This window comes from Cloeon dipterum, chromosome 1, assembly GCF_949628265.1.
Source record: "Cloeon dipterum chromosome 1, ieCloDipt1.1, whole genome shotgun sequence".
NCBI classification, from domain to species: domain Eukaryota; kingdom Metazoa; phylum Arthropoda; class Insecta; order Ephemeroptera; family Baetidae; genus Cloeon; species Cloeon dipterum.
This window is the reverse complement of record NC_088786.1, coordinates 14,829,781-14,849,545: the sequence shown is the minus strand read 5'-3', so window position 1 is coordinate 14,849,545 and position 19,765 is coordinate 14,829,781. Positions and strand designations below refer to the sequence as shown.

At 37.6% G+C, this 19,765-nt stretch overlaps 1 protein-coding gene across 1 annotated transcript; it reads left to right on the top strand.

The window, feature by feature from the left end:
- Nucleotides 1-6,573: 6,573 nt before the first annotated feature.
- Nucleotides 6,574-19,243, top strand: LOC135947898 (serine protease inhibitor dipetalogastin-like). Its single transcript, XM_065496878.1, has 10 exons — nt 6,574-6,734; nt 15,323-15,460; nt 15,636-15,786; nt 16,708-16,869; nt 17,200-17,343; nt 17,541-17,714; nt 17,923-18,084; nt 18,137-18,259; nt 18,360-18,536; nt 18,818-19,243. Exons 1-10 carry the CDS (start codon nt 6,677-6,679, stop codon nt 19,056-19,058), a joined length of 1,530 nt encoding a protein of 509 aa, XP_065352950.1. The 5' UTR covers nt 6,574-6,676; the 3' UTR covers nt 19,059-19,243.
- The last annotated feature ends 522 nt before the right edge of the window (nt 19,244-19,765 follow it).

Below are 19,765 nucleotides of genomic sequence, written 5' to 3'. Positions count from 1 at the left end.
GGTTAAAACTATGTTTTGTCCACCGTAATTGTCCGATTTGCGCGCTAATTACGTTTGCGTGTGTCAGAGAGCGAATTTCCGCGGCTGTAATGAGACGTTGGCTAACGGGAATTGCCCGCATCGATCCCCACACTTTGCATACACAAGTATTTATTGAACTTGCTTATCCGAGAGCGAATTATTGTGCAGGATCTCTCGTATATCACAAGCTGTCACTTTTCGCCACCTAGAATAAGAGATAAAACACGTCGCTCTCAACGGGTGCATATGCATGCGCTCGCTCAGGTAATTGAATCTCATAGATATTATTCAAATCGGCAAGACAACTGCTATGAAAACCTGCTATTTTCTCTTGCTGTTAAAGATTATCATTACTGTTGTGCATTGGTTTTTTGATACAGCGTTCTCAGCAGTAATGCAAAGGTCGATTAGAGTATGAATAAAAATCAGAAATGCTCAATCATAATGACTCTAAAAATTTGGTCACTTAATATTTGTTTCTTAAATTTTTTTTCGGGAATGTTTCATTCAGCGCAAAATAAATTTATTGAACGTCGTCAGCGCTGTATTACTTTTTGCATATTATAAAAGGCAGTTTTGGTAAGAGACATTAGTATCGAAGGACAGTCAAGTTAAGTACATACAAGTCAGGACAGAAATGCAATGAATGTTCTTATTTATCAGACATCCAGGCGGAAAAGATTTATTAGAGCCGATCGAGCCGATAAGAAAATCAAACCAGTGACATAAGAGCATCTTGTTAACAGACTCGGTTTTTTAATTTGCCTTGGTCCAATCAAAATGAATCACAAAAGGTGTGTCATAGAATTTTATAACAATGTCGATTGTCGTTTAATATTCGTATTATTCATGGATTAATTTGATTTTAACTATTTAAAAATTTTATATTCATAATAGTAATCATTGTAAATATTTTACCCGTCACATCGCACAACAATATTTTTATTGTTTTGGCTGTAAGCACTTTGGCGAGTTAACAAAGTTTTATTTCTACTCAAAATATTTAAAAAAATCCTAAATATCTTTGTTAATTTAATCTAAAATATTTTTTGAGTGAGTTGTTCACTCAGTTGTTCACATATATCTAATTATATTCTGTCTCTTACAATTAGAGTTTATAAATGCACGCTTGATATGCTCAGCAGTGTTTTTCTTGAATCTAGTTGCGACAACATAATTATATAGCCTTTAAATCTGGAATATTCATAGCTTGATTGCACCAACGCACCTTTGAATCCGTCTCTTCTAGCTTTTCTAAAGCGCTCGAAAGTGGATTCAAATGAGACGTCGCATTTTACATAAAATGTAAACGAGCGCTCAGAGTGCGTTACACAATCAAGCGCTATTAGCACCGAGGAAAAACATCCGGTTGAGCAGTTTACACACGATTATCGGGCGAAAGGTCAGCCTGAAAAAATCATCGTGTGAAATTTCGGCGCGTGTGTCACACCTCGAATTTCACGTAACTCATTTTCATAATATTAGCGAAAAGCAACCTAAGACCTGAATAAATCACTTTATTTTACGATTGTAAATTGCGCGAAGAATTAAAAGCCCTCTATTATGCGTGTCGTGTGTTCGTCCGTTGATGTTTTACTGCGTGTGTTTTGTAGGAACAGGCTTTTAAACCACTGGTGTGTCGCCGTTCAGTATTTCTCGCTCGATCGCTCGCTCGCGCGTCTCGTTATATCATTAGAGAGGTCAAGAAGCGCATTACACACGCAGCGAGAGATTCAAACGCGTCTAATTGATCGGCAGGTGCACGTACCTCGTAATTAAAAGATGCCACGCCGCGATTAAATTACTCTTTTTATTCAACGATTTCGCGACGTGAGAAAATTAAGTCGCGATATAATTGTTTGCCACTCTACCTTCGGCATGAGAACTATTTTATGAGTCCGATTTGCCTTTTCTTGGGTGGCTTCTCATTGTGGTGGCGATAAATCTCCAGGAAAGCGCTCGTGTGTTGAAGTACAGAAATGGGCAATAAAAGCGCTATTAAGGTGGTTAACAACCGAATTAAAAGCTTGACTTGGAGCTCGTTTTCACGGGTCAATGTCATCTTTGAATTTCTACTTTTCGCTTTCTTTAAATTAATAAAATTTAACAATGAAATATGGTTTAAATATCGAAGAAGAGATACAAACGAACATTCACTGAGCTTATGTAGGGAAAAATCAAGATTGAGTGCCCGGAACATGCCCAAAAAAATTAGCACATTCGCAGCGGTATATATTTTCATGAACAGAAATATTTTATGTACCATACATTTGTGTGTAGACAAGAGGAACGAGTTAATTATTTTTCGGTGTCATTAAAATCACATATTCCGGTGAACAAACAAAGAAAACAGTAAAGCTCGGCATGTTAACCGCATTAGGACTTCGAAGCATCGTCGCATTCCTGGAAGCCATCATCATTTTCATATCCTGAAATGACAGCAAGATTTCTCGCAGACACGAAATTCAAGCAGAGCAAAGGGGTCTGTTTGCGGTGGAAAGAAAGCATTACTGGCGAGACCGACGACTACATTTTCGATTTACATAATAATGTAGGTTGCGTAAATAGAGAAGAGAAGAGCGGCGCTTGAAAAGCACTCCAGACGTCTGTGTTGACGCTCCAGAGTTAAAATAATTGTGGGCAAATGTTAGTGCCCAAACTTTTCAATAGAATATTTATTAAAAAGGAAAAAATTGCTAAAAGAAAATGAATACGGTATTTTGCCGTGATGCAGACTGGCTTGTATGGGGAATCAAAATTTGAAAAAAATAGATTATATTCGTCGTGGTAGCGGAGAAATTGCGCATGAGTTTTTGGTTCGCCCGGCGAAATTGCGCATTTTGAAAATTGCGCATCTTGAAAAGTACGCATCTGACATTTTGAACCAAACACATTTTAATGCACATTCTGTTTTCTCCCCCTCCAATACATGCTTGACAAAAATTTCAAACCAATCCGAGCACTAGAACGCTATCTAGTGACGTTTTTTATAATTTGTATCCTCCTAAATATGGTATCTTTCAATACTTCATAAATTTGCTCAGAGTGGTCCTAGAACCAAAATTAAAAAACTGATTTGCTCGTCTCAACAAGGCAAACAACTTTTATGTTGACCCCAAAGTCATAGGTCAAAGGTCAAGGTCATTAAAATTTATATTTTTATTTTAAACTCAAATTTGAAAATGATCGTGTTGAAAATTTTAATTTTCTTTATAGCCATTTTGTAGAGCACAAAAAAATAAGTTAGAAACGTTAAAATTTCAAATGTTTTTAATATAAACTGAAAAATATGAAAACCCCTGTTTTTCGAGGTCGGTAAAAAAGATAATCGACCAAATCTAAACTTCTAATCATCCGGTATTAAAAAACTGCATACCGTTAGACTCGTCTCGACGTCCCCAAGTGCACTAAAGGGGTATGAGACCAACCAACCCCCCAACCCCCTTTTAACCCCCTCAATAACGTGAAATTTAGCATTTTTCGTCTGTTTTAACACCTTAAGCACGACGTTGACGATTAATTGTCTTCTTCAAACCAATTTAGTTACTTAATTCATTTCAAGACGAGTCAAACGGTGCTTATTTATTGTAAATAGGACCACTAAAACCCTAGATTCGGGTGCCACAAAGTTTTTTTTATCGAGATGGACGCAATAAAATGCTCGATATAAGCACCAAATCTCAGGTTGTGGTGGTCCTATTTACAAGAAATACGCACCGTTTGACTCGTCTTGAAATGAATTAAATAACTAAATTGGTTTGAAGAAGACAATTACTCGTCTACGCCGTGCTAAGGTGTTGAAAGTTGAAACGTTTTTTTCTTGTGATTTATTGTTATCGACATAATTTTGGTTTTAAATTATTATGAGTGGCAGAAATATTAAAGAAATCTATTCCCAAACATCCAAGGCAAAAGCAGCACCATAATTTTAAAACCAGATTTCATAATATTTGTAGGTAGAATAAAAATTCTTACAAAAACCATGCATATCTTTCGGGCACGTTCGTTGAACAAGGCCGTTTATGGTCGTTATATCGCGCATTGATAAAAAATAATTTAAACCATTTTTTAAAGCTATAAAATAGGCATCTAATTTCATTGATAGCTCTTTTGTACTCCAAAACCTGTGGCGCGGAGACAGTTTTCTCCCTCCCCTGTAAAATTTAATATTTTTCAAATGCGCAATTTCACCGGGTTTACCAAGAACCTATGCGCAATTTCGCCGGGCGAACCAAAAACTCATGTGCAATTTCTCCGCTACCACGACGATATAGACCAATTAGAATTTATTTTAGATTGAACCAATGGATGCTATATTTCCTTGTTTATTTTTTACTTTTCTATGCTTCGATAATTCTTAAAATAAAGTTCAGTTGCATTTCTCATCTAATGGCACATAATTGTATTTTGGTAAATACTCAATTCATCATTACAGAGTTCACTTTAAATATATGCCAGCTAAGTTAAAATCATAAAATTGGAGATCCACATAAATGTAGACAAGTTAATCCAAGTCTACTTTATTATTATTTATTGTTATTCCTGTCGACATTTTTTTATTTAATTTAGCTTTTTGGGTGACGATTTTAGTTTAAGATTTGATTATCAACACAAATTTAGCTGCGAAAAAAGTTTCGAGATTTCCCAACATTTTTCGCCTATGGGCTTTAACACTGACTAGGCACAGGTAAAAAACTCGTTTTGGCGGCACGACAGTCAATTAAAATTTATGTACGCACGGCAATCGCAAAGAGCGATAGAAAGAAGAGACAAAATAAAGAGCCGGCGTCAGTAAAGTTTGAATTGAAATTGACTGCGCGAGTGTGTGGAAAGCTGTGTGGATGCTGCTCGCTGGCCTATTTTCAGGCTGAATGGAGAGGATCCTTTGCTTGCTTGGCCTGAATTTATTATTTTCATTCTCTCTCCGTCGCTCTGGGCCAAAGGCCAAGTTGCATTTTAATTCTCGACAATGTGTTTCTCGCACGCCGATTATCATAATTCTCGCTCGCTTTCCAATGAAAAATCGCTGAAACTGTAATTGACCCTTTTATCAATGGTCTGCAGCGCGGAAAAGAGTCGTGAGCCTTTGAACCTAGTTTACTTTTTGCCCGAGAAAAGGTGCATATAACCTTTTCGACTCTCGCGCGCACTGCAGAGGAGAAAAGGCGGCTGTTGAAAACACTCACACGTGTGTCTCGGTGGTGTGCTACGTGAGCTAAAAATCTTGGAATCACGACTTTATTGCACTCTAAACCTAAATAAACATATTTTCAGCACACTTCACATAAAATTAAACCGTATAATGTTTAATACGCGAGACAAAAATTTGTGAGAGATGTTCATTTGGTGATTATGCATTTGATGGAAAGATAAACAAAATTATTTGTAGGTCGTAAAAATAGGAAAGACCGTAATGCGAACACGGGTTTTATAGTTAAATGTTGATATTTTACTCCTTATCACGAATTTATGTTTTTACAATAAAATATTACTGTTGAAATTCGTTCAGTTAATTATTGCAACCATGTGCGTAGCGTCAAGTTAAAATTTTGTACAGTGATTCATCTTTTGAAGTTTAGTATTATCAAAGCAAAATTTGCAGTTCTATCAATTTCTATTTTCATACTTTTGGACCCCCAGCAAGAAATTGGATATCCTTAGATATCCTCGGATATCCAATTTCTTGCCGGGCCATTCTTTCCTATCAAAAAGCCATCGCCAAAGTTACGGTAGACACAAGATTCAATTTATAAATCTAGAAAATCGTGATAGGGTGGAAAGTTTCAAACGTTTTGTTTCAATTTAAAATGTGACTCCAACATACAAAATATAATATAAATTATATATTATAATATAATTTATTACACAATGAGATATTTAAATAGAATAATAACTGCCCATTCACCCATTGACTACTCCTGATAATTTTAAACACGGTTTTAAGCCAGGTTTCCAGTGATGCTGCGTCAGCTATCACATTTACCCTACAGATGGTTGGTAAGGGTTAGATTGGAAAGTTTAAAAAATATTCATAGCGACAAATATCATTACTTTATTACGACACCACGTGCTGTACTGGAATATATATATATATATATATATATATATATATATATATATATATATATATATATATATATATATATATATATCAACTGAAATTTTCCTCCTTTGATTGATCTGAAGTTGGAAAACAAATATTGTACAGCAGTGCAAGTACTGCAAGTGACCGGAAGTGGATGAATTTATGGTCGAAGATCACTGGATCATGCCGGGAAACACCAAATGAGGTAACTGTATGTTTTTATATTAATATTTTGCAACGTAATAGTCCTAGTAACAAAAATTCTTTAATTTCATCGAGATAAAAACCATTCAGTAAAAAATATCACATTGCACTAATGTAGCACGGAAATCTCGTTCGTGTGACTGAATTTTCTGGCGCACGAAAGGATAATTGAGAGTCGCGGCTCTTATCCCGATCGTTTTTCGCGCCGGAGACAAAATCCAAGTTCAAGTCTGCCGTGTGCTGTGCCCCACCACTGTCGGCTATAACCCGGCGTCTGGCCGAGCAAGGCTCAGTGCCTCTCAGTGCCGCGACCGGCCAACCTGTACCTTCCCACACCTGAGCTTGGCAACAGGGACTTACGCAAGCATGCACCAACTCGTGGTCACCTTTTCGGCCACGGCCCTCCTCTTCCTTGTCTCCTTTCGTGAGTACTTGTTTATTAAATATTATTTTATCTACATGGTATCTTTGTATGAATTAAGAATACGAGTGCTTCGTGAAAGAGGAATTCAACTGTAGTGACGAGAAAAAATTATGAGCGTGGGTTGGCTTAAATTATTGATCAAAACTGGTTTTTGGCTGAATTTACTGTATTTCTATTTTTTTTCTTTTTATCCCTGTCCGGGGACCGGGAAGGGCATGCACTGTACAAGCACGAATGCTGAAACCCGCGGGTCCCAATAACACCGCGAGCGGATACCATTAGCACCAGGCGCACAGAAACCCAGCTCACCGAAGAGCCACTTGCCTCCGCATCTAATTTTTAAAAACTGATCTACATATTTTCGGAGGTAATATTGTTTTGAGTGAGCCCCGAAAAGTGTTTATTTTTCGTTGTGGTACGACTTAATTGGCCATGTAAGCAATCCGTGGCTGCAATAACTGTAGGTTTTCATGAGAGCTGCCAGATGAACCGTGAAATTAAAACACACACTCACGCCACTTGCATTCACACACAAACACACACTTGGCTGGCTTCCTCTCCACCGAGAAATTTATGTGTTTTTGTAACAAGACTTTTTGCGGCCAGCCTTGGTATATTATTCCAAAATGTAAAATGCAGACGCTGAGCACAATGAAATGAATAAGCCTTCCACAGTAGTTGAGAGCCATAAAAAAGAGGGAAATAGGTGTACCGTGTCGTTTTTGTTCATAAAATAATGTGGAAACCTCATTATTTAGTCTGAATCGCTGTTTGTATTTCCTTTTTCATTTCATTACAATATTGATTTGAATAAAAGACTGATCAAATAACACATTAATACAATTTTTTATTTGACCATGGCCACTAAATTTTGCTGCCACTGATTTTTAATGTTGATAATTCTTTCCGTTAACTCGCTCTTAGCGTGGGGACACTCACAGGAATTTGAATCGCTAAAATAAGTTGTTTTGGCGACGTAGCAGCAGCAGCAGCAGCGGTGAACCCATAAAATTTGTGAGGCATAGCCCACAGAGTCATTTTTTCGGGTGTGACGCAAAATTCATCGAGGGAGCAAGGCGTTGTTGCATCAATATCAAAAGGCAAGAACAAAATCCCGCTACGCCTCGCAAGATGAAATAAACGCTCCATTTAAATATTATTAGGCATGCAATGGCATTGCACGAGAGCAGATGAACCGTTTTCTCTCCAATTCAGTCAGCTAAGCGCACACTTCCTATCTATTCCGCGCACTGAGTCTACCAGGATTTTACTGTTCGCTCGCATGCATGCGGGACTCAAAAAGATGCGTACTGCACATGAGAGATAACCTACTTTGCACTTCCAGGGTGCACAGATTGATCGGGCTTGCGGTATCAATCTATTCACAAACGTCACATAACCTTTCAATTAGAAATCAGAATAATCTTAATAAAATGAAAAAAATGAAGTCTGGAATATTGAATTTGTTATATAAATTTTAAAATTCATGTGTTGTTAAAACTTTCCTGATTCAATTGATTTTAAAATATGGATTATGTTCCATATATAGTAATTAAAACGGAGTTCATTCTCGTTGCTTTAACTAAGATGAAATAATAAGTTTATTTTTTCATTCGATTTTTTACTCCAGTTTCCACCTTCTTACGAAAAACCCCTCTCAAAAGAGCATGAAAAAATTATGTAGAGATAAATTTTGGTTGCTCTCTTTTAGTGAGACGTGCTAACAGCCAAAGTGTGCGAACGAAATTTCTAGCGTCGCTATTAGCGGGAAGCGGCTGCTGGACTACAACTTGTGTGGCTAGATCGTGATTCCGGTGGCACCGAGGCAAATTTAACGATATCATTTTACGCCACGTTTTCCGCTAACGGCGCACTGAACGTGATTAATTAAGCTTTTCGAAGCATTAGCACAAAAACGCTCTTCCCTCGGTTTTGCGTGAAACAATTAGCCCCGAATATTAACCTGCTCTTGAAGAAGAGTATTTACCTTTTTTAATAACAAAATTTTTTCAACTAAATTATCATAATTTTAATTTCACTCGTTTTTTCAACAATAGGAATAATCGATTGCTAAAGTATTTTTTCTTTGACATGCGTAATAAAAAGTTTTCATATGGAGTGAGTTTGCAAAATCTTAATTCAAACCCGTTGCGGGAGTTAGAATATCTTTCCTTTAGTAAGTCCACTTTATCAAAACTGAAGACCACGTTAGAGATAGACTTCATGGAAATGATCGATATGTGACTACTCATACATTATCTAGAGGGGAAATCCAAGGATATTTGAAAAGAAATCAAACCCATACAATGCATCTATATGGGGGAGACACACCTGGTGGCAAATAATTCGGCATTTCCTGTGAGATGTCTGGCAGCGAGTCTAATTGTTGCGGTGCGCGAGAGCAAAAAACACGAGAGCCAACAGCGGGGTGTGCGCCACGAAAAATTATATTCAGCCTTTGGTGCGGCCTTCTCAGAAAAAGTGGCGATAAATTAGAAAACAATACGAGACGAGAGAGACTGAAGACGCAGTCCGCAGACGGAGCGATTTCCATTAAGATTAATCTTGTTTGACGCGACTGACTTTAATTACGCCGACAGCGTGATTAATAATACTTTCGGCGATGCTATCCGTCCTGACTTATATTTTAATTAGCAAGCAAATTTCTCCAGCTAGACCCAATTACATGCAGCCTGTTATAATATGTCTGTCCATTATCTTCGTATAAAAAATGTGGCTTTGATGGCATATACGTCAAAATTGGTTAAATAAGCATTTTAGCAATTAAATTACAACTAATGTGTGATTTCTGGATTCACTCAAGTCAAAGTTATTTAAAAATAACAAAAATATATTTCCATGTAAGATTAAAATTAAATTCATTGTGTTATTTTAATTATGGTATATAATTGCTAAATTAATTTTTCTCGATGTTAAAAGTTTTCTAAAAGTTGGGGCACATGTTAATTTATCACAGTAATGCTGAGTTGTTGCGTGGTCTTTTCTTAATTTATTAAACTTTCATATTGTTTTGTTTATTCTTCCTCTACAAGTCATACAAGCATATAAATAAAATCTCAATACGTCAATAATTTGCACACATAGGGAAAACTTCCTGCTTTAGGTTAGTTGACGAATTCCTTTTTGCTGAATCCTGGAAACAAAGGAGAAGTAAATTAACATCGTTGTGCTGGATCATAAAATTTTAACAATGCCGTCTGGGAGCCACTTTTTTTGCAAAACATTCCGACGGTTTCTTTATGAACTAGGAGATCCAAATCCAGGAAGCATTTTTTTTCGAAAGATAAGTGGAAAAATTCTCCCAAACTAATTTAACTTTGCCAGAAACCTTGCCATTACAATAAAATTTAAAAAATGCTGGCCTCCGCCGGGAATGAAATTTCGGCATCCCAGCATTGTAATTCCAAACGGTTTCTCCATTGGAACGAAATCTACAAATGTTCGCGGAGAAGATGTGCATGAATGCGATGATTGAAGTGAGAAGCGAGCCTGGTCTTTGATGCACAAAAATTGCAATTAAGCGGCGCGGAGTCGGTTTTCATTATTTGACCTTGCCGAGCTCTGCGGCGCAGACTTGACTTGACTCATGCCACTGCTCCTGAATGCGTCCGCCGAGTTGAACGCCTAACTACGAACCGTAACCGCGGTGACGTCACGCAGGTCGCGCCAACACGTGCACGCACCTCATCGTTCAAATTGAACCATCTTAAGGTGAATTGCCATTATTTCGTTAATGTATAAAGCCGACTGCTGATTTCAAATTCATTTTTTGATATTTGGAAAAATAAATTATCATATTCTGATAATTCTTGTCAATTTAAACCTAAGAAGTAGCAAAAACCCCAAAAAGCATGATATCAATAAGTTAATTCTCATAATTTTCTAATAAAAAAATGTCTCTCAACAAGCAAAAACGAACATATACATATATATGGTGACTCTTATGAACATATACATATACATGTTTTCTAGATTTTTCGTAGCAATGAAAGTTAGGACTGTCGGGCAATTTAAATAGTCTAGAACATAGATTGACCGAAATTCGAAGGAAGAAGGCAGGCAAAAAAAGGTCAGTGAGGATGGAAATTAAGGCAGGCAATTAGGAATGCGATTAGCATAATGGAGTGATCGCGGACAATGAATTATTTTTGGTGCTCGCAGCCTGCCCGAGGCTGAGTTCTGGTTTTGATCTCGCTTTTCCTGCTCCTGATTCACTCTCTCCACTTACGATGAGTGTGTAAATCACTCGATGGAATGAGTGACCACCTGATGCTGCTGCTGCCGGCGGAAATTCGGCTCTGTGGTTTTGCTAATGGCCGCTTTCAGGGTGCATGCCTTTTAATTCACCACCTCTTGCCGGCAGTAGAAAAACCACAGCTCGTTCCTCAGCAAACGTGCCGATTCGCCACAGGCATAACTTGGATAATCAGTCTTGTCTTAATACTTCTAAGAAACTAGACAAGCAATGTGCATATTAAAAATTGGACTTCTTTATTATGAGAGGATAAAATGTACTTCAATATTCACTCAAAAATTCACTGAATTTTTGTTTTCATGAATTATCATGAAAATATGGTGTCCGTATACCAACACTAATTTCAGGAAAATTTGATTTTTTTTCGTAGACATTGCAAAACGCATTTTATTACAATCCCTGCAAATCTGTGTAATGATTAAATTTAATCATTTACAAAAATGAAACTTTTACACTGTCAGTCTTTGATGCTATTTCGTGCTCTGGAAAAAAAACTGCAGGGAAACGACCTCTCGGCAGGACACTGTGTTTTCCTCGGCGGCTGACGGCGAGCCATCTATTATTTCATGCGTCTGCTGCCTTTGTGTGTTATATTATGACTCTCTGACTTTATATGGTGACAAATTATTTTTATAAGCCGAGAGCGAGCGAGCGTGTAGATCCGAAGGTCAATGTCAACCTTGCCTGGCAAACATCCAAGCGGCAGACATTTGCTGCCGAGAGCGCAGTAATAATCCAGTTTTTAATTAATTCGCATGCTGTGCACTGCGGTTTAAAAATGTTCCCAGTAAAATGCATTTAAGCTGATTTTAATGGTTGAAAATTAATCTTAACTCTATAAACTAATTTATTAACCAATATGCATTTTTACTGGCTGTTGAAAAGCAGGACATCTTTTCAATTTTTCACTTCGGCGTGTAGAAGAACGACAAAAAATACTTTTCAGCCTCAGAACGCTATTTTTATTCAACCACTGAAAAATATATCCCAGGTGCTTCGTTTATGTATTTAATTTCGGAAATCTAGGCCGAATTTTTCTTGATTAGCATTACCCCACAGTGCATGCCAGCTCTACTTGGCAGGGATTCGGCTGCGTTCTGGAATTTTTTCTCTTCCTGCTCAAATCAAAGCTCTGGGAGTGTGACGAAGTGAGCGGCGGGGTGTTTCCCCTTGACGAGTTTTCACGCTAGTTATCCGCGGTCGTGCAGACACTTCTCAGCGCCCGGCGTTGGGCGAATTTCAATTAAAACAAACAAGAGAGGAAGAAGACGCTGGCGAGCGTGAAATGAATAGCAAATTCACTCGTTAGCTCGCGGCAACGCACTGCAAATTAATTTCAACCAGCAGAAGTGCATTAAATGAAAAAAATGTACGTACATATATATCCGTGGGTCGCTGCACTCAAATGCAAAATGACGCAAACCTCTTTGAGCGTGATTTGCGCATTCCACACAATTATCTCGAGTACTGCGTGTTTGATTGCTATCTTTTTTTATTATTTCCGCGCAGAGTGCAAACTTTTAAGGAAGTCACTGTCCTAATTGAATATACTCGTCAATTTGTGTACTGTAATGATTAGGTGCGGTTGCAATTAGGCGTAAATATTCTTAACATCAAATAAGCACCTCATTTTAACAAACAAACTCTATCATCATTAAATAATTGGGCACAGCTTAGCTTAAAATTACTTTTAATCAACCTCAAGGGAAAAAACGGATTATTTTTGTTCTTTTTTCTGTTTTAATTAATTTAAACAATTTGTTTTTGATGAAAGATGACCATTTTCAACAATTTATCCCGTGCATTTTATTTTGCTTGAGAAATATTTTCTTAGCTCACGAAATTAGAAATGGTTGATCTCTTTCAACAGTTCAGATTCAACGAAGCATGTCTGTGAGAAAAGAAACACGCGGTTGTTGTCACACGCACTTTTTGTCTTCTTCTGCTAACTAGGTGAGCGTCCAGCCTCGTCCAACTACCATCAAAACCATTAACCATCTGATCCAGTTTTTCGCCTCCAATTAGACTCGATAAACGACGCTGAAATCGAAATTAATGAGTAGAGATGACAGGAAGCGTGCTACTACTCTACAAAATGTCTTGATATAGATACGGTTTATAAATTTCCCTTTTTGCGATTCGAAGTCATTATCTCATTGCCCTCATAATGAAGGCCGTGCGAAACCTGACTTTTCGCCAGTCAGTCCGGTTGGCGCACGATCAAATGACACATCATGCAAAAAATTTACAGTTAGTATTTTTATCAGTTTTTTATTGGTTCCTCGATGAGAAAGTAGTTTGACTAATTAATCAAGAGTGGTGAAAATTCATTCGCCTGTTCGAGTGCGCAAAGCCGATTTGCGCCGAAAGTAGGTCTCGTCAATTAATCACTCTGCGTGCTTGTGGTTTGCATTAATTGTCAGCAGGAAGGATGAGATGCGTTTCGGGTCAGTGCGAAGCACAGTTTTAATAAAAGCCTTTTTAGTCGATTCCTCTCTTGCATAATTATTCAGTTAAACGGTGTCTCGCTTCTTCATGCAGAGTAAATATGTGTTCCTTCTGTTGAAATGCTCTTCTTGCGCGCAATGTGGAGTGAGATTGTTGTTTACCAAGCCTTATCCATTTTGTAATCTTAAGCATTGAAACAAAGAGAGCATTACAATTTTATCGTTCTTTATTCTACAATATTTTCATTGCAATAGTTCAAAAACAATTGTTGCCAAAATATTAATTCGTGGAAAATGTTTTAGAAAAAACTCGGTTTTGTTGTGACATTAACATATTTCTCCGTAAATTTGACGGCTGTGAGATCTGAACAAGGAACAAGACGTTAAGAGTGAGCTTGATTGATTGATTTCTCTCACTCTCGGAATTATAACAGTTAGAAGTCATTATTTTATTGCACGCTTCGATGATGACAAAGCGGAAAACAGCGAAGATAGAATTGTGGTAACATTATTTTCATTTATGGCACGAGAATAAAGATTTCGAACCGTTTTGTTAATACTTAAAGTGGCTAATGGTATCATTAATTTTTATCCAAGTAAATGTCGACAACGTGTTGGCTCTGTCCTGCGATATTACGGTAAAGGTTTTAGTTCTAATGGCAGGTAGTACGTAGCTGTGTGAAAAGCTGAACGCACTTAATTTGTACTCTTATTAATGGGCTAAATGTGTAAATATGAATTAAAATGAACAATGCCAAGCACAATGGTACGAAATATATGCAAGACATAATTTTGATATTCTTATGAACTGATAACATTAAACGCTGAAAAAATCTGATCAAATTAGTATCAAAAATATCAAGTTTAGTAGTCTTGTCTATTAATTAAATGCTACTATCTTAAGAATGAATCGAAATATGTTGCTAGAAATGCTAGAAATAAACTGAAGTTTTCTTAAAGTTAAATATTTTATTTCCTTTGCTTTCTGACAAAAAAAAATCTGATTTTCTTGCCAACTCAGTGGGTTTTGTTGTCCCATTTAGATATACGTCGTAGAATAATATCAAGATCTGCATCCCTAGCTCGACTTATGCAGAGGATGCTCAATAACATGGTAGGTTGTTGCAATAGTTATGGAATAAATGCCATCGATGGTCAATAATGAGAATGGAAAACCCTTTGCTGGAGCATTGCATTGACAAAGTGGTGAAAAGAGAAATGGTTCCACCTGCAGTCCAGGGAGGGAACAACGTATTAAAATACCAACAATGGCAAACAAGCTTCCATTAATCTCTTGCATTTGCATATTCATCTCTTCTGGGAATTATTTACCGTCGGAGAAATGTGAACATGCTGCGCGGAGAGAGAGAAAGAGAAGCTAGAGGGAGCGTAAATCTTATTGCGAGGGGATTTCTTGAATTTCCACTCGTTATCCTGTCGGCATCAAGAAACTCTGTTTTTTGCGCCGTCGAGTTCATTTCTCTCCGCATTCATTTTATTGCTCGATTCAAGGAAGCGCGATTCAGGTTCACCGTGCTCCAAATGCAGATTCCAATTACGTGTGTGTTCATTGTGTTCGCCTCCGCTCAATTGCACCTGAACGAGCGTTGGAAAGCGAGAGTTGTTGTTCCCTTGTGCATCTTATTTATTGCTTCTGTAACAGTACTTGGAGCAGTATTATTCCCTGCGACTGCTATTAAAAATAGACGTAAAATAGCAGTTGCGAAGATTTTTTAGCTTGGAAAATGATTTCTATCAAATGATTGGGGTTAATCTTGCATCGCAATGATTTTTCATATTAAAAATTGTTTCAGATTCTAATGCATTATGATAGCGACTCAATTTTGTAAAATTTTTCGTTTTAGCCATGCTCACGGTCGGCCTGAAAAAAGACAACAATTGTCCGAGGATTTGTCCACCCGGCAGCGGTGACCCCGTCTGCGGCACTGATGATACCATCTATCCCAGCGCGTGCGAGATGCAGAGGAAGACTTGCAACAAAGGTCTGATATCACATTTTGACTTAAGCCTTTTTGGCAATTTTTAAGTTGAAAGGAGACAACACGCCTCATTTTTATTGATCTTTTGATTTAATTAGTAAAAACTTCAAAAAACATTGTATAATCTCACAAAAATGTTATGTATGTTCCTAATTTTAAATAAGAATTTTTATTGTAGCGGTGCGAGTGTCGCGGACGAGCGATCAGAAGTGCCAAAGGGCTCAGGGCTCCAACTGCACGCATAAGTGCAATAAGGATTCGGATCCTGTGTGCGGCTCCGACGGAAAAACCTACCACAACAAATGCTTCATGATGGTCGCTACTTGCAAGTGAGTATCCTCATTCGCACTTCCATCAATCTAACTCCAAGAATGTTCCTTTTACTTTTTTTACTGTGTGCGAAGTCACGTTTAATTTAAGCAGATAATTTTTGTAACTTTGCTATGACATTTTTTTAATTTCATCGGCCGGATTTTATAGTAGGCGGAGAAATGATCATTGTAATTTCAAAGGAATTATTAGATATATTGAAAGCTTTAGACACAATACGAAATTTTTTAACGCTATAAAAATTAATAATCCTTCTTTAAAATGTTATGTATGCTACGCGCGCGGTGTATTTTTAGCACATACATAAGATCAAATCCAAAAATTTGTAAGAATCTGAGCAAGAATTACGTCCTGGTACGCACACAAACAATTCGTATTTAAATTTGGGGCTTGGATGATATTATTTAATTCAATTTTCTTTTAAGAAAGAACAATTTTCAAGAAGCCAATATATACTGTGTACACATCTTTCCATCTGAAAATCACTCAAGGACTACGGTGGTTTTGATATGCGAGACACTGTTTGCACGGCGTAAAATGTTCAATTGTGTTGACTAACGGATCTTGCTTGATGACTTGATTCGGTCACTTGTTTCTAGAAAGAACAATGACTTGGGTGCCTGCTTTCTATTCAATTTACTGCTTCGTGCATAAAAAAGGAATTCAATTTTTTAAACTAATCATAAATCTACTATATTGTTTTTTCATATTTTTTTTCCAAAATTTAAACTTTGGTTCTAAACAAAGAGTCTGAACTAAAACTATTTGATATTAATATTTGAAATTGAATTGAATATTTACTGCCAACCTGTGTTATTTAAATTGTGAAAATTTCTCCCGTTTATTTCTTTAATTAGTTGATGATTATTTTATAAAACAAAAGTATTGCTTTGAATCGTTTTGATTGTTTAATTGCGTAGGACGGGAGCTGAGCTGTCGCACCTGGGTCCATGCACAAACATTACTCCTCACAGAGAGAACTGCCCCGTGGACTGTGAGTCGGCACCTATCGACGGCCCCATATGTGGCTCAGATGGCAATGTTTACAATCACACGTGCTCCATGAAGCTGCTTACTTGCGGGCAAGTCGATAGTCTTGTAAATTATTTGTGAATTTTATTGCAAGTGTATTTTTGAAGCACCCTAAATAGCTAGACTGTACCAACACCAACCAACAAAATATAAAACGTAAAGTGTTAAGAAAAATACGTACTTTATATTTGTAAAATTTTAACAGCAATCAGCAAGATAGCTTAATATTTTGAGTTTTTGTGGACAGTCATAATGTTTCATAATATGGAAAACTTAGGCATAAATTGTTAGCGCTTTGAATGCCGCTTGTTTCTTTTGCCTATTCAATTTGCTTGTGGATCGAGGCTGGTGATTGCGAAGTGTCGCGTGGGCTGTTGCAGACAAGGCGTGGTGCGCACCGACAAGCAACACTGCAAAACGACCAGGCACTGCAGAGAGGCGTGTTGGCGCATCTCCAAACCCGTCTGCGCCTCCGACAGCAAAGTATACCCCAACGTGTGCAAGATGAAATCCAAGAACTGCGGGTACGAGTTTACTTATGGTTACCACCCGCCAACTATCTTTGGGATATTCTAATTTCCGGCTAGAAATGTTTTACTTAAAAGCTTTTGACCTGATTTCACGCCATACCGTCTCGGATTTTTGACCTAGTCGCTGCGGCAGCAACCAGGCGTTGTTGGGCGTGATTTTTTTAAATTTGGATCTTTAATCTGGCTCGTAGGAAACACGTGTTTGAAATACCAATGAAGTACTGCAAAAGTTTAACCCAGGAGAGAAACGCACTCCCCACAATTGACTGTCCGACTACTTGTGACGATGAACCAGTTGAGAAAATCTGCGGCTCAGACGGAAACGTCTATGACAACGAGTGTGACATGAAGTCAAACACTTGCGGGTGAGATTCTGAAAATTCTCAAACAATACACTATTTGTGTTAATCATATAAACACAATCCCTTTTAACCACAAGAAAGAATTGAAGTAGAATCACGAGTTTTAATATTTTTCTGCGCAGAGGAAGATTCCATTTTTTAATGCATATAGACATAGTGAATTTGAGCTGATTCAAATATTTTCAATCAACTAAATATTTAAATATTTTAGACTTCAGACGAAGCGAAGCGTCACCAAGGTTGATTTTGAGAAGTGCCGCAAGAAGTTCACCAACTGCAATATGCTGCAATGCAACAATGAGGAGGACTTTGTGTGTGGCAGCGACGCCAAAACTTACCGCAACCCTTGTCACCTACAGATCGCCACCTGCTTGTACGCTCGCCTGTCTAGTGTATTTAAAAATTACTTATGCGGTGTATTCTAGGAAAGGCGTGCAGATGGCTCACCTTGGTAACTGCACCTCTTTGTTGCATACCGACGAATGTCCCGAGACCTGTGAAAACGAGCCAACGAAGGTGGTTTGCGCCTCTGATGGGAATGTTTACAGGTATGAGATGCCATTTGAAACTAAATAAGAAATATATTTCTGATAATTCACGGTTGTATATTATATTCACCTTTTGAACTTATGACACATCGTTTTTCAGGTCGCAATGTGAGATGAAGATGCGCACCTGCGGCCAAAGAGTGGTGGCCGTGCCTGAGCACCACTGCAAGACTACCAGCCATTGTAATCAAACCTGCGGGGAAGAGAGGAACTTTGTCTGCGGATCTGACAACAAATTCTACAGAAGCGAATGCGAAATGAAGAAATCAAACTGCGGGTGCGAATGACAAAAACATTATTTTCAATTGTTTAAAATGCAAAAAATCCCTTTTATCACTAAATAGATTCACTGACAAAAAGTTAGTTGTAAAAGAAACTAAGTAAAACAAAAATGAAGAAATGATTTAGTGACCTTGAATCAAATGCTATCAATTAGGCAATAATTTCTTAAAATGGTTTGAAATTTTCACCCGAGGAAGACATTTTCTGATGATGGAGAAACAATCGAACTTATCCTCGTTGGTTTAAGTTGATTATCAACATTGTTTTTATTTGCAGGAAACACGTTTTTGTAGTGCCGATGAAGAGGTGCCTGGCTGGATTCCAGTTCATGGGCTGCCAGAAGATTTGTCCCACGCTTTACGAGCCAGTTTGCGGGTCGGACAAGAAAACCTATTCCAACGACTGCTTCTTGGACATCGAGAATTGCCGCTCGAGGTCACTTGTCTTTAAAGTGCACGACGGCAAATGCGGAGAGCCAGAAAAGAGCTCCGTCAAAAATTTCCTCAGGTCAAACTGAGACGAGCAAATGTAAAATTTTCAAATTAATGGTCGTTTGTTCATTGCCATGAGAGATGTGGGACGAGTATAATTTATTGTTTAATGATTATTTATAATGATCTAGGATTAAGGCACACGAGCTGCAAGCAGAGAATTCATATGTACGGTGTAGAATTTTATTAAAGTTTTGCTAAGTGACTCGGACGTTTGAAGTTTTATTCTCATCTCAATTTTAAACGTTATTAAGAGTAGCTGATGACAGTCAATTTCTTTAACATTATATATTTACAATTATTAGAAAATAATATTATTGCTAATAATCCTCCAAAATGCATCTTTAATTTAAGACAAATTAAATATTTATTTATTATTAGAGGCTAGAGTCTTTTTGGAATGCTACTTCATCGAGGTTTAGTGGAAGAAATTTGAGTAATCGTATTAAAAAAAAACCTTTAACAAATGAGTGTCTCATTGAAAACATTTTCAACTTCTGCTCCCCCTACGCTAATCACTGTGTAAGTTTGGCAGACGGATGATAGTAACTTTTTATAACCTCGGCCTATTCCATGGGCTATGAATTCCCAGTAACACTGCTGAGCGGATAACATGGGGTCGGAGTGGGCCGCAGAGGAGCTTGGGCCGAATTTGGCAATCATTTCACCTCCCCACACCGAGGTCTTTGATTGAAACGCTAGACATTTGTCCCTAAAGCTGAGATGGTTAGGT